The following is a 15,125-nucleotide window of genomic DNA, read 5'->3' as shown; positions in this document are numbered from 1 at the left end:
TGGGGGGGTTCGTCTTCTAAAATCACCGGCAGTTTAGGAGCTGACGCTGAAGTCTGTGGCACAACTTGAAATTCACCCACCGAACGGCAACCGAGCATAGCAACTATACACCTGCGTGTCTGTATGTAAAGAGTGCAGAAATATAAAATAGCCATGTCATCTGCAAAACAATCTTGGCATTAACATACAGGAAAAAAAAAAAGAGTACTCGGCTGCCTCCTGGCACCTTAACAAGAGCAGCAAGCAACCAACAGCAAAGCACCGAAGATCAGTATCTAGTGGACACCCCTCCCCACGGTAGCCTAGCCTCCCACCTAATAAAGCCAAATACTCGCAAGCCACTAAAAAGAAAACCCCTCTGCCAGTATTTTATTAGATGCTGGCAACAGTTAAGCAAAACGACAATCTTGTTTGTCAAGAATAACAGGTTAGAAGACCACATCAGAATAGTGAAGTGAAAACATCAGAGCAGACTCTTATCGATTTCAGAATGGGCAACTATGAACTAAGAAAGCGCAATCTGTGATGTTCAGTGAGGAGCCAGCATGCAAACTAAATGACAGGAGAGACTGAATCACACTCCTCCACTCTGCTCTACCATACACTATATAGATCTTCATACTAGAAAGAAGCCTACACAATTCTTCCATCAAAAAAGCCAATTAGCAAAATCTTTGTATCTAAGAGGTGGCAGAGACTGCATCACAGTGTGTCCGCAGAACAGAAATGGGTGCTAGTAACAGATGTACCATACATCCCCACTGCCATTTGAAAGTGCAGCCTAGCCAGGGTACCTGCTCTTTCAGAGCAACCCCCTTGGCAGCGCTTTCATGCCACTCACCTTCCCCATCACACCAGCTGAGCAGGGAGCGCAGGGGTATAAGAAAGCATGGAAGCAGCAGCTGAATGGACAGCACACACATGCCATCTCATCGGGTGATATATGCACAAAAAATGAATCCGCACATCAGTTTGTCTAAATTCATGTTCATGCTCTCACGCAGCAATGGCTTTTAGTCATATCCAGCTCTATTTGCCATTTATTACCCCAGTGTTCCCCACACTTCAGTTCAGCCATACTCCTTATGTCATTCTGTTTTCTTGCCCATTGCAAATGTTTCTGAATCCTGCAGCAGGAATTAAATGAATCCCAAGTTGTTGTTCTCCTTCCAAACTCCTATGGCACCATCCTTAGTTGGTGATCTGACATCCACTTGAAAAACAGGTCCTTTCCCTGTCTTTTTTTTTTTTCTGAAATGACTAGAATTTTCCATTTGAAAAGAACTCAAGTTTTCTTTCTTGTCCAAAAGAGCCAAGGTTTTCCTCAGTCAATGTAGTATGACAGCATTCTGTATTTTTAATTTGAGTCATTTCCTATGCACTTCCTTCAGTGGGTTTCTGACTAGCACTATCAAGGGTTCTCCGGTGTGATACTTAATAGATGGCTTTAAAAAGAAGGTTCAGGAACATGCAGAAATTAGCTTTTTAATTAAGAACTTCCTTTCTTTATACTGCTAGGAAGTAGGAAGGGAAAGGCATTTGTAACGGCTTTCTATAGAACACAAAGAGTTTATTCCATTCACTGTGTAAAGTCTCTAAAGCAGAGAAATTCAACAGACATGTTGATCAGAGAATGCTAAAATGGATCAGATACAGCACTCATATATTAACAAGAGATTTTTAGCTGGGTTTCCGGAGGAATTGAGGCTGGTCGAGTTTTATTTTCCTGTCTGTCTATCAAATCCCCTCCAAGGATTTTCAGATTTGGACGTGGAGAATTTCAATTCAAATTAACTAAAAGATGTAATTCAGAAAGAGTTCTACAACCCCACAAGTTTTGTAGCAATTAGCACTTAAGAAGAGAAATTAAGGTGAAGCAGAAAAGCAGCAGTGGGAACTCAACAGTTACCAGTTCTGGAGGGCACGTTTTCACTAGCCACAAGTACCAGTCCAGCAATCTGCATGTGTGCAGCTGAATCAGCTCCTGTAGTTGCTGTCTCAGATCTTGCCAATATCTATGGAATGTGGATGGAAGATGAAGAGGGTGGGAAAGGGAGGTACTGAGAAGTGAGACACCGTTATTACTACTTTACAGATTAAGACCTCAGATGCTTAGATAAGAGTTGTTGAGTCAGAGAAGATGGACAAGCCAATCCAAGAGTTCACTGCTGCTTCTGCAAGAGGTGGTCACAGACTCTCCTATGTGCTCCTTCTTCTCTTACTCCAACCCATGTGCTCCTGCTTTCCTCACTGTAGCATCATCACCCCTGGTTTGATCCTCAAGGAACTACTTTAGCTCATTAATTAGCAAAGAATTGATCACTTTCTTGCACTGGGTTAGTTTTCTGCCAGATGAGGATACAGAAGGATAGAAGAAGAAACCAAAGGCTGAGATAAACACTGGAGCTGACAGAGGGCAAGTGCAAAACTACACAGCCAGGAAGGGGTGAGGAGGAACCATTAGAGGGAAAAGAGATGATCCTTTTGAGCAGCAGCAAGCCCTTGAGCTGTTTGATTGACTGAGCCATTTCCTGACTACTTTAGAAGTCCATTAAGCAGCAGTGATTGACATTGTTTTATTTCAGGCATCAACCTGAGGGTTCTGAATTAGTCAGCTGGGAAGCAGGATCCTACCTCCTACATTCTCCTACTGACTGTACAGACAGCCTAGGCTTCTAACTCAGGTTAGGCAGTATAAAAAGATCCACCAAGGTCAACATTTTTTAAAGGTATTTGGGCTTTAAGAGGTGCAAACAGGCACCTTGGGATTCTGTAGAGATGCCCAAACAGATTTATATATTTTACCAAACAGTAGGTGCTTTCAAATCCCTCATTGGTATTTTCAGATGCCTAAATGCCCTTGAAGAGCTAAGTATGTTGTCTGAGGTCGCAGAGAAAATCTATATCAGAGCAAAGAATAGAATCTGCATCTTCAAGGAAAAATATCCTAAATATTGGACTGTATTCTATGTGCAGCATACCTTGCTGTCACTTAGCCACTGTGTGAATATACAAAAGAAAATTCAGTTTTATTTCCATTAAGTAAACTGGGTTTAGACAAACAGAAAACTCTTAAAAGAATCATAATGTCTAGCTAACCTATATGTTTGAAATATGAAAACATGAATCGTTGCTGAACTGTTACAGCCAATATTGCCTCACACATGATCTGCACAGCAGCGTGGGTGAGAATCTCTCCCTTTGCTTCTCAGTGGCTTTTGGACCAAGACTCAGATACCTAACATCACACACCATACCATCTTTGTAAAATACTGTATATCACTGCAAGTTTTGTGCTTTGGCTTTCCAATAATTTGCTGCTACAATTCCCTACAGTCCCTGCCCTTCTCCCTACCCTCTACCTACCCCTTCAAAAAGAAGAAATAAACTACTGATATTTTTAACATTTCTTGAGAAAACGAGGTTTATAATCTGTTTGTCCCTCATCACTTTTGAACCAATTTTTCACATACAAAAGTAGGATAGTAGTTTTAAAAATAATTAAGATCCCATCAATTATGTTGGGTTTGTTCTGGTTTTTTGTTTTTTTGTTTTTTTTTTTTTTTTCATTAAAATCAGGGAGAATGACTTAGTGTGGATGAAAAAGCAGGTAGAAGTCAGCATTACATCTTTGTCTGATGCAGGTAATTCATCAGGCAGAACATACCCATCTTTGCACAACACAGTATGTTTCCTCTTGAAATCAGACCATTGTTACAAAAGTTTCAGGTTTTTTTTGAACAAAAGACAAATTCTTACAGAAGTAGGCTTCACAGAACAACTTCTGTGGGCAAGGCAAATGGCAAGGATGACCAGGACTGGCCTGAATAATGTATTTAACTTAATTCACTGAACTGATATTGGGATGCTGAAGAATGATGTAAAGTACAGGCTTTTTCTACAAGTTTTTACCACGTTCCATCATAACTCCACTGGCTCCTTTCATAGGGAAATCAGACCTATAGCAGTCATACTAGAAAGGAACAAAATCTACAGCATTACTGTCTTATGATTTAATCAGAATTTTAATAAGCTCACAATAAATAGTTCTCTGTGACATGAATGACATGAAAGCAAGACAACTCTTACTTTCAATGTAAGACTCTTACTAGAATCTGCAATTAATGGACAGTATATTCACATAAATACATGGTCTCTCACTGATTTCAGTGAGCTTCAGGGGCAGCTCCTACTAATCTCTTTTGAGAAAAGTTCCCATTTATAGCTTCCAAAGGAGAATTAAGCTCCAAAATACTCACAGCAAATATTATATAAATGTTTTACTGAAATGGGGTTTTTTCCCCCAAATATCCCACATACACAAAGAGACTTAATTTGGGAAAAAAAAAAAAAAAAGGAAGTTCCTCTGAGTGAAACAAATCCCAAAGTCATCTTCCTTATTTTTTTAATTGCGTAGAATCTTTTTTATTAATTCTCTGCATATTACTCAACCTTCCATATTGTCTGTGTTATATGCACTTTTACAGCAAAAAATGGAATATTGAACCTACCAACTCCCACCTGGAGTAGTGTGTCCAGCTCTGGAGCCCTCAGCACAGGAAAGACATGGACCTGTTGGAGTGGGTCCAGAGGAGGGCAACAAACATGATCAGAGGAATGGAACACCTCTCGTATGAGGACAGGCTGAGAGAGTTGGTGTTATTCAGCCTGGAGAAGGCTCCAGGGAGACTTTATTGCAGCCTTTCAGTACTTATAGGGAGCTTATAAGAAAGATGTGGATAAACTTTATAGAAGGGCCTGCTGTGATAGGACAAGGGGCAATGGTTTTTAACTAAAAGAAGGTAGATTTAGATTAGATAAAAGGAAGACGTTTTTTACAATGAGGGTGGTGAAACACTGGCACAAGTTGCCCAGAGAGGTGGTCGGTGCTCCATTCCTGGAAACATTCATGGACAGGTTGGACAGGGCTTTGGGCAACCTGATCTAACTGAAGATGTCCCTACTCATTGCAGGCAGGTTGGACTAGGTGACCTTAGAGGTCCTTTCCAACCCAAACCATTCTATGATTCTATGAATCTTGATTCCTAAATGATTTGTTGTTCTAATTTTGTATTCAGTGCATGCCTTCAGGAGATATAGAGACAATACCATAAACTGCCTTTGTTATTAATTATAAATTAGAGTTTTGATATCTGCATCAAGTAAGGGCATTATCTCACTATGCCCTGCTTTACTCTTTACCTTAAAGAATTTGCTGTGGCCAAACTGAATTAAATTATGCAATCAGAGTTGGTTAAATATGCAAGCATTTTCACATAGAGTAACTTTTACATCATGGTATCAATGTAAAACATGATAAAAAAACCAAACCAAACCAAAACCAACTTGGTCAAATTTCACATTATCAAATAAGTTTACAAAAAATATGGCAAGAATAGCAAAGAATATTCTGGATAAACTAAAGTCAAAATCCCTCAGCACTCCTATACACGGAGTGAGGTTAAGGAAGGAAAAATTCACCTGTAGTTGCAATTACAACGAGCCAGACTCTGAGAAGTGTATACATTATGCTGTGAACAGCAGTGCTTATGCGGGGTAGAAAGTTTGTGGCCAAATAAATTAATTATCTATATCAGTATGAAAGTACATCAGTGAGTAATTTGACATCTGGTTATAAGAGATACATAGGTTTCTTCCTATACTCCTGGAATTCACACATTGCTGAGGCTGTCTTAATTTTTCAAATGCTATTTTCTTTCTATGTATCTTCTATTCCAAACACTGTATTGCAGGGCCCTCTGGCTGAGAAGTATAGAAGTGGACAGGCCTCCCTTCAGAGCATATCCAGATGATTCCTTAATTAGCTGGTAGATGCAATTTGATTTGAGAGACACAAAGTACTGGCTCTTTTTCAGGAACTGAATGCCTTGTTCCTCGTCATACTAAGTCAAGATAGCAACCCCTACTCCTGAACCTGGCAGTGATCAGTTTTAAGCTAAGTCACATGCCTGCATGTAGACACATCCTCTGAGACAAAATCTTCTTGAAATTGTAAAGGCTGTTTCACAAGGACTCAGGACACACTTGGAAAAGAACACGGGCCAACCAGCTAAAGGCACAGTCTACAGTCACAGTAACAGTAACTCGAATCGTGAAAGATTCCTGAAGAGATTTGGAAAAAAAGAAAAGCACTTTTCTTCTGTTAGTCTTGCCCAGTACATTCAGGTACACATATTCTGACTATTTTCTTTCTCTTGCCTATTGACATCTACTAGCAAACTTATCTGTTGTACATGTGAGATATTTAAAGCTCAGGTCTAGCTGAGTTTTCTCATGCAATTTTTTTATTTTCCATATGTTTTTTTAAAAAATGGAAAAATAGTACAAAACCCCAGAAGGTTTAATTTAGTCACACTTTTTTTTTTTTTTTTTTTTAAGTCCACTTTTGAATCTACTTGAGTCTAGAGCTAATTCTCCACAACATTCAATTGTTTATTCCACAGCAAGTCAGATGGACTGCTGTGGAACAGCTAGAGATGCCAGCAGATGACTGAATTCTTCACTTGAGCACATTGCTGGAGCAAACCACGAGGCCAGGCTGCCCTCTGCGGGCTATGATCTAGCACTGGGATTAATTGTTTTGCAGCAGTTCATGGAAATTGATTAATGCTGGTACAAGACTGCTACGTCTGAACACAGAATTTTGACCTATGCTCTACATGTAATGCCAAATATAACAACTGGCTTTCTGCTGCCTCGTTGTTACTGCTGGAGAGGAAGAAGGAAGTGCAGACTGTACATATCTAATGCAGCAGTCAAGCACTCCAGGTACATATAACAGCTCAATGTGACACCACCTGGGAACTCCCGGGATACCCAGAGAGAGGGGATAACAGCTTCTGAACGTAAAACCAGAGAAACTAAATGGATAGAAATACTTCACCTGGCACACGAGCTGCCAGTCAGGAATCAAGGACAGTGTATTACAGCACCAGTCCAAGATCTAATCAGGAACAGGTTCCATTATATCAGGCATATTACAAACACAGGTCTGCTTACTTCAGCATTGCACAATGTGAGGACTGAATGTCAAACTAGTCCAAAGCAGCCTGAGGCAGAAAAACAGGCATGAGCAACAGAAGCATTTCTGGATGACCCTGGGTCTACTACAGACTTCGTTTTCTTTGTTTGTTGTCAGTAATGCCTCCAGCTCAGTTCCTTAAAGGCTTCATCCAAGTGCAGACACTCGTTCCTACAGGGCTGATGACTCAGAATTACAAAGGATCAAGTTGTACATACTTTTTCTGGAAATGCAGTTTGGCTCAGAGTACAGCTTCTGAGCATGAAATTCTAACTGGAAGTGTTCAGATCGCTCCCACTCCTCACCTACAGGTAAAATAATGCAATGGTGATGTACACGGTCACTCTCACCTCTCTGGGAACCACACAAGACTTCAGTTAGTTGTCAAGAAGGGCCACTCTGAATACAAGACCCTTCCTAAATTCATTGGTATTTAGTTGTTGCAAAGATGCAAATATCACGTGGGATGTGATAGCCACAGGGGTAAGCCAGTGTCTTCATAAACTCAAACCAGTCCTGTAGCTTCAAATAACATCATTTGAGAACGAAGTGGGACAAGTGAACTGCTAAGATGATGGGCTGTCATGTGTAGCAACCAAAGCTTCTACAAGCCAAGTAACAGGCAGCAGTTAAGCCCAGAGGTAACACTACTAGTTGGTATACTAATTCATTCTACACAGGATACATAGGGTTATTTTTTTCCCCAAAAAACAGCTATCAGGGATTCTCTCTGAATCTTGTTGCTTGTGTTCTACCCCTGAAACCAGGCCATCTGTGCCCTCTCCTGGCGAGAGCAGGTTCCTACCAAGAAGCCATCAACGGAATTCTCAGGAGTTACTGGCCACCTTCCTGATGTAATGAAACATCAAAGAACATCACTGGACTTTTGTCACGTAACTCTGTGGATAGTGAACACTGGAGAGCATTGTGACACTAGTATTTGAGCCGTTCTAGATAACTGTGCTATCAGTAATTTCAAATTAATAATGAAGCCACTACTGAGTACCTCGCATCATAAATATTTTACACACTTCAAAATTAAGGCATTTTACACTGCCAAAATTTAATATCAGACTCCATGAAAGACTTCAATTATGCCTCAGGACAAAGATATCTGAATTGAAACTCCGACAAAATCCTCCTTTTAACTGTGGACTAATGTGAAAGAGAGATCTGCTGAAAGTTTCTGTACCTGCATCGTAGTAGGGTGCCTGAACTATTTTGCATAACTCATATTAACTATCAAGATCAGTTTTTGCTTATGATTAAACAGATTATCTGATGACATTTTAAAGACGAACAGATTATAGCCCTAAATCCAAAGATGTAAGTAACAGGGAAATCTTATTATGCATTAGAAAACAACCAATGAAGTCAGAGCTGATCTGAAAATTACTCAGACATCTCTTAGTAGGGTCAAGGCTAAGCACGTAAATTCTCCCCAGAAATGCATGCAGATTGTGGTTGCTAGACTTTCCTCTCTGCAAGTACACAGTTGAATGATCAAGGGAACCAATTTAGAGCAGTTGGACCACTCAGCTATTTTTTTCCAGTATTTTGGGGCAAAATCCAGTTTTATGTCTATTTATACCACATTGAGACTCTTGCAGTCATTACAGTTGCAATATAGCATAAACCCAAAAGTTTATCCTTAATCTCTTTGCTTCAGCTTCCACTACCACAAAAACAAGTAAACTTGTTGTCCTGCTGACCTGCAGACTGCAGTGAAATTGGCTAAGCTCTCACTGATCATATTTGAGTATTTTATCTGGTTTCAATAATTTATTATACGCTAACACTTGCACATACCATATGGCAGAGCATTCATATATTCACTTAGAGAGGAAAGGCTGGGTTATAGCACTTCCAGTGGGATAGAAACACTTGAGGAAAACATAATGTATTTGGAAAATAAATGTCTTATTTCACTGACAACATGTATTTCCGACCTCCTTGTGGTCTCCTTTACAACCCATTATATAAGCTAAAGCAGGGTAGTACAGACAGTGTAACTGAAGTACAAACATAAGAAACAGCCTACTGGGCATGTGTATTTGTTCATCCAGCCCAGTATTGTGTCTTCCACAGTAGCAATGTGTGATGGTGTAAAAAGACACTTGCAGATGTGACGCGTAAGCGATTAGACAATAGATTAATGACCAGGAAGTTTGTAACCCATCAGAAGACAAATTAATGTCTCTACTGAAGGAGCAGATGTGCAGATGTGGAGCAGGATGCACAGACCATGAAATGTCTGAAAATGTGATTTAAATAAATACTGCATAAGCTGATTACACGGTGCTACTAGCGAATCGTCAAGGAGGGAGGTGTTACACGCAGCTAAGAGCACAGACAACCAGAAAATTCATGGTGGAAAATGACAGCCAATGGAAGCACGTATGATATTACATATAAGACACTGATTAAACTTGGGAGAAGCATAGTTTGGACTTCAATCCCACTGTATGCTGTTTGGTATCCAATGTACAGAATGCTTGCCATCTATAGTAAATGCCAGAATCATAAAGGTATGAAGATGATTTTAAACTTCTCTGTAGCCCTCCTCAAAAGCAGAGATCATGCTGAGCCGCTACTACTTCATTCTTTATTTCATCCAAGTAGTCACTGAAAACATAGATGTCAATCTGGTAATTATAAACACAACAAATTCCTGTACAGAACATAAATAGGTATTATGCATAGCTCTACTAGCATGTTTTCATTCAGGGGTACAAAAATGTACCTTCCAAATCCTCAACCTCTCTGAAGCAAAAGTCCAAACTGCAGAAGTTCTTCTGTAATGTAGAAAAGTACATCCATTAGAGACTGGCCTGGTGCCATCAATCTAAGCAGCAGAGATATTTTCAGATAGAAAGGCTAGGACATTATCTCACTGCCTCACTCCATTTAAAGTGATTTAATCTAGACAATTGCATTAATTTGTAAGAAGGAGAAAAGTCAGTTTCCAAAAGCTTTATCAATTAAAATAGCCTCGCTTTCAAGTGAATGTCTTAACTCACATTCAAGCAAAACACTCACTGCATGTGCCACCCCAAGGAAAAAAACTACCTTACCAAAAAACACCCCATTCCAAAACTAGCAGAGCTCTGATCTCTAAAAGTATTAAAGTAAGTACAAATACTTGTGTTTATTTCAGTGGAAAAAACATCAAGTACGAGCAGGTAAAGATGTATTGCTGCATATGACGTGACATTGGTAGCCTGTCCATAACAGAGTCAAGTCCAACTGAATCATCTCCAATGAGAACATGAAGTATCCAAACAGACTTCAACCTCAGCTGAGGTCAGTTCTTTTGTACTGACACTGGTGAAGTAATTTTTCATTAGTTTTCAGTGATTTGCATTACTGCTGGCCTGTCAATATTTATCTAATATTCCCATCAGTGAGAAATACCTCCATATACTTGAGAAATTTGAGACTACTTTAAAAGAGCATAAAAACTCCACACCTACACTTTGCAACACATATATGCACCACAGACCAGATTCTGTAGTGTGGCTACAAATTCAAGCTCAATATATTGGTAAGTAAATGCAGGGTTATTTGCAGAGACTCAATTTGCTTAATAGGCTTAGGGACAATCATATAATTGTGATATTTTGTTTCCCTTACTGCAAAGCATTTCGTAATGAGTAGTTGTAACAAGAAGTCACTTTTACAACGAAAACCTGAATTCCAACCACAATTAAGTGTTCTGTTTAAAAAAAAAATGGTTTTATATACATCAGGCACTCTTAGAATAATGAGGCCTTCAGGCATTAGAAAAGCTTTACCTCACCATCTGTGAAGAGATGACTTACAATTTCATAAATTGTGAGGTACACTTAGGAATACTCTCGCCGTTATAAAACCGTCTCCTTTTATATCTTCATGATACCTTACTGTTTCTTTATTCATTCTGCTGCTCAGAGATGGGAAGGCCCAGGCGCATCGAAAAAAACATTTTGGCAAAAACAAATGGATTGCAAAGAGCGTTTTAAATTACCATGTTCTCTTAGACATCTTAATGAAGCATGTGTGCCTTAAATCCACATTTTCTTCAGTAACGATGCAGGCTCCAAAATGGTATCTATGGTGAGAGAATGGGAAGGTCCCCATTAACACAGTAAACACCCTCACATTGATGGGAGAAAAGCTGTACCACTACTCAGCCCACTTGCTGACAACGTCTGCATTCAAACCTACAACTTGCCATTTGTTTTTTTAATGAAAGCAATACAAACCTGCAATACAAACCATATAAGCAGGCTGGATGTAGCTCCTGAATTGCATGAATGACATAAGCATACTAATATAAATAAAAACATATGTAAGTATTTACATATAAAAATATACATTAAAAAAATAACTGGATGTATTGCAAAACTATAGTAGACACCACTTAAATTTATTTGAAGAAGGGTTTGCCTCCTGGGGCACACTTTAGAAGTCTAATAGAACTTTTTATGTTAAATCATAGGAGATAGGCACCTTCCACATGCATCATCCATCCAGTGAATATTTACCTAAATGCAGAGATGGTACATATGTTTCATCACATGCCTACCCACACAGAAAATTTACATTTCCTAAGAACATCTATAGAATATAACTTCACAAATCCACAATAAACAGATTTAAAAACACCCAACACATAATTACCTTTTAAATTTATGTTATTTGATATGTCTGGATTTTGAGCTACCTCTGGTCCTTAGCCACTTCAGCAAAGGTGTCCATATACAACTAGTATTTACTTCCATACTGTGCTTGGATTGTAGCTCTCCATGCCTGCAAATCATGGAGGTAGTAGTAACAATCAGTACAGCAGAATCATTAGTAATACTTCATCACAAGATCAACAGTCATAGTCAGACTTCCCAGATGATGCAATTTAAAACACAGCAGTTAAATAATTTTGTCCTGTGTTTTGATTTGTCTCTCTCTGCTTGCTCCTAGCAAATGAGGAAGTTGGTGTTCATTCATCTCCAAAAATTAATGAGAAATTTTTTCTCCATTTGGTATTACAGGCTCTCTCCTCTTTCCCATACTGGCCTGTCACCTTCCCAACAGTTCATTCTGCTCCCCCAGTGCCAAATCAATCCTGTTCCCCTACTTCAATTTGCCCAGTGCCCAAACACTATCCCATGAATTGGAGCCCCATCACACCGCCCACCATCGACATCTATAACCTCTTCTCACCCCACCTTACCTCTGCTTTTCAGGTGGCACGGGGAAAATGGTAGGGATGGTCTTAAGTATTTGGCTTGGAGGTGACATGAAGCCTCTTTGTCTCCTTCAAAGCTCTGGGAGAGTTGTGAAACAGGTAACAGGCACACTTCGAGAAGCCTCTCCTGCTGTGGTACACTGCAAGCCCCAGGACCGCAGTCACCAAGGACCATGCCACCAGCGTGCCACCATGCAGCAACAAGAATGTCACTGACTTTCTGAGCTTATCGCCCTTATGCTGCTTTGTGGAGAGCTGGGCATTTCATCGTTTCCCTGAGGACCTCACAGTCCCTGTGGATAGTGACAGACCTCAACTGTCCTAGCAGACAGCCAGCCGGGCCCTTGGCCCCCCACGCCAGGGCTGCCCCTCACCGGCGCCGTGCCGGCAGGTCTCCCAGCCCCTCACGAAGCAGAGCGGCAGGTGTAGACCCAGAGACCTTTGTCGGAGCGCGATGGCAGGCCTCTGGGCACGGCGACGGCGGGGTGTCCCCTCACCTCCCTGCCCGGGAGTTGCCCGTAGAGACGTGGCGGGGGGGCTGCCCGCACCTTGGGGACCGGCGCAGGGTCCCTGCCCCTGGGCGGGCCCGGCACACGCCGCCCGGTTCGCCAGGCAACAGCAGGGGCACGGCCGCCGTTGTCCCCGCCCGGGCGGGAGGACGAAGCTCCCGGCTGCCCAGGCCCGTGGGCTCCGGGCGGAGCGGGGCCGGGCCGGCCGTCCGGGCCTCCCCGCGGCGCGGCGGGCTGCGTGCGGGGGGTGGCGGCCCCTGCAGGCCGCGCCGGGGCGGGCAGCCGGAGCCTCGGCAGCCGGCGGTGTCAGTGCCACCGTGTCCGCCGGGGAGCGAGAGGCGAGAGCCGGCGCCCGCCCGATTCCCCACGGCCAGGCCCCCCGCATGCAGCCCTCACCCTGGAGCGGCGGCGGCGGCGGATCGAGGAGCTCTCGCGGTCCTCCCGGCAGCGGCTGCTCCAGTCGCGGGACAGGATGTTCTCCAAGTTCACCTCCATCCTGCAGCACGCCGTGGAGGCGGTAAGGCCGCCGGCGGGCCCGGCCACGCCGCGCCGGGGACGCGAGCCGGGCCTAGCCGCCGAGCGGGCCCCGCGGGGAGGAGCGGAGCGGAGCCGGGGCGCGGGGCTCGGCTCTCTCCCTCTGCGCGGCGCCCCTTCCCCGCCGCCTCCCCCCGGGGCAGGGCTGGGCGGCGAGGGGCCCCGCCGAACCAACACATCCGCCGGCAGGCAGCCGCTGCTCCCGGCTCGCCCCTGCCGCGGGGCGGGGACGCGGAGCCCGAGCTGCCCGGGCAGGCCCCGGCCGGCGGGCGAGGTGCGCCAGGGCGGGCCGCAGCCGGCCGGAGGGGTGTCGAGAACCGGAGAGCGAGGAGAGCGGGGAGCGGCTGCTGGTCGGGGCTCCGCGGCGGGCCCGGGGGGGGTCTCAGCACAGCCCCAGCCGGGCTGTCACCGCCGGTAACGCTCTTCGCTGCTGGGCCCCGCTGCCGGGGCGTGAGGGCAGCCCTGAGCCGGCCCGGCCCTCACCCGGCCGCTCTTTGCGAAACAGACAAGGAGGTGAATTCAGGAGACTTCCCTGGGTTTTCTTCCTGTCGTGGCCAGCAGACAACAGTCGCCATCTCCGGTGCTTTTGTGTGGTGGTGTCGCTGGCAGTGGCGGTTTCATCCCTGGTTTCTTTTTTTGAATTGGCTAGTGCGGGCAGAGAGGACAAGGGGACCTGAGGTTGTGTGTTTTCAGTTAGATTTCATCGTGGGGACTCCCACATCAGTGCCCATCGCTGCCGCCCTGGGGGAGAGGAAAGCAGCAGGGCCTATTTCTGAAGCTGCTATGTCTGTAGGCCGCGTTCAGCTGCCTGCTTACTGCCTCGTTTACTGTCTACACGATTTTTTTTTTTTTTTTTTTTTTTTTTGCGTTTTGATGAGGTGGTGTCCTAGTAGTAACATCTGTAGCTTTCAGCACCTTTCTCAGTGAGCCAGGACATCCACGGGACTTTGAAAAGGTACATCTTGGGTTAGGTGCTAAAAACTGGCAGTGCAATACTGCTGGAAGTGAAGGTAGAACACGCTGACAGAAAATGGTTCAAATGGTTGAAAAAAGCTTGCATGCCAAACCCTACCTCATGTGAGGGGCACCCTTTGTGCATTACTGTATGTCTTGATGCTGCATATACTTAAGCATATGCTTGACTTTATGTATGCCTGTGGTTCTGCAGTCTTTAGCAGGACTATTCAGGTTTTAAAGTTAAGCATATATTAGTTAATTTCAGGATTCTGGTTTGCTTCTTTAGTGGTAGAGTGGCAATTGGAAATAAAAGGTTTAAATGATGGTGAAATGACTTATTTGTAAACTCTCTGTGACCACATATGAATGCCTTCAATAGACAGTGCTTTCATTGGAGGAGAAACGAAATTAGTGGGTGCCTGACTAAAGAAGTCTTGTTATGGTAAGCTTCGCCACATTTTAAATAAGAGTGGGTGACTGAGAGATGCAGGAGTAGAGAAGAAGTTATTCTTTCAGGCCTACTGATTCAGGATAACTAATAAAAGTTATTCTTAGAAGAACATTTACATTATTGATGTGTACAAAAATAAAAATAACTACATTTATTTGAGATCCATAAAAAACTAGGAAAAATTAATGAGTTGGATGGAAAAGGGGAAGAGTAGAGGTAGTAGGGACTAGACAATCTTTTTTCATTAAAAAAAAAACAAAAACCAGAAACAGTTTGATAACGTTTTGCAAGTGACTGCTATCAAGCAGCATGCTATATGTTCTTGCTCAACTCTGTTGTCCCTGTTAGAATTGCTTCATCCTGCTAACACCACTACGATGAATCTCCTGATAATAAATACTACAG

The 15,125-nt window shown here is 43.0% G+C and overlaps 2 protein-coding genes across 3 annotated transcripts in view; one reads left to right on the top strand and one right to left on the bottom strand.

Moving 5' to 3' along the window:
- The window catches only part of ABLIM1 (actin binding LIM protein 1), a 221,297-nt gene extending 208,019 nt beyond the window's left edge, over positions 1 to 13,278 (bottom strand). The window contains exons 1-3 of one of the 2 annotated variants that reach the window (XM_042787562.1): positions 13,175 to 13,278; positions 11,705 to 11,833; positions 11,049 to 11,132 (exon numbers count right to left, since the gene is read on the bottom strand). The gene's annotated coding sequence lies outside the window, so the exon portion shown is untranslated. Of the gene's footprint in view, positions 1 to 11,048; positions 11,133 to 11,704; positions 11,834 to 12,254; positions 12,415 to 13,174 lie in introns of those variants that run through there. The other variant, XM_032988650.2, reaches the window with a different exon arrangement.
- Positions 13,188 to 15,125, top strand: part of FHIP2A (FHF complex subunit HOOK interacting protein 2A) — a 36,702-nt gene continuing 34,764 nt past the window's right edge. The window contains exon 1 of the mRNA XM_042787572.1: positions 13,188 to 13,295. Coding sequence (XP_042643506.1) covers positions 13,251 to 13,295 — 45 coding nt within the window. The 5' untranslated portion in view covers positions 13,188 to 13,250. The remainder of the gene's footprint in view (positions 13,296 to 15,125) is intronic.

This window comes from Tyto alba, unplaced genomic scaffold, assembly GCF_018691265.1.
Source record: "Tyto alba isolate M040663 unplaced genomic scaffold, T.alba_DEE_v4.0 Super-Scaffold_1, whole genome shotgun sequence".
Taxonomy (NCBI): Eukaryota; Metazoa; Chordata; class Aves; order Strigiformes; family Tytonidae; genus Tyto; species Tyto alba.
The sequence above is the reverse complement of the archived record's forward strand: the minus strand, read 5'-3'. Positions and strand labels throughout refer to the sequence as shown.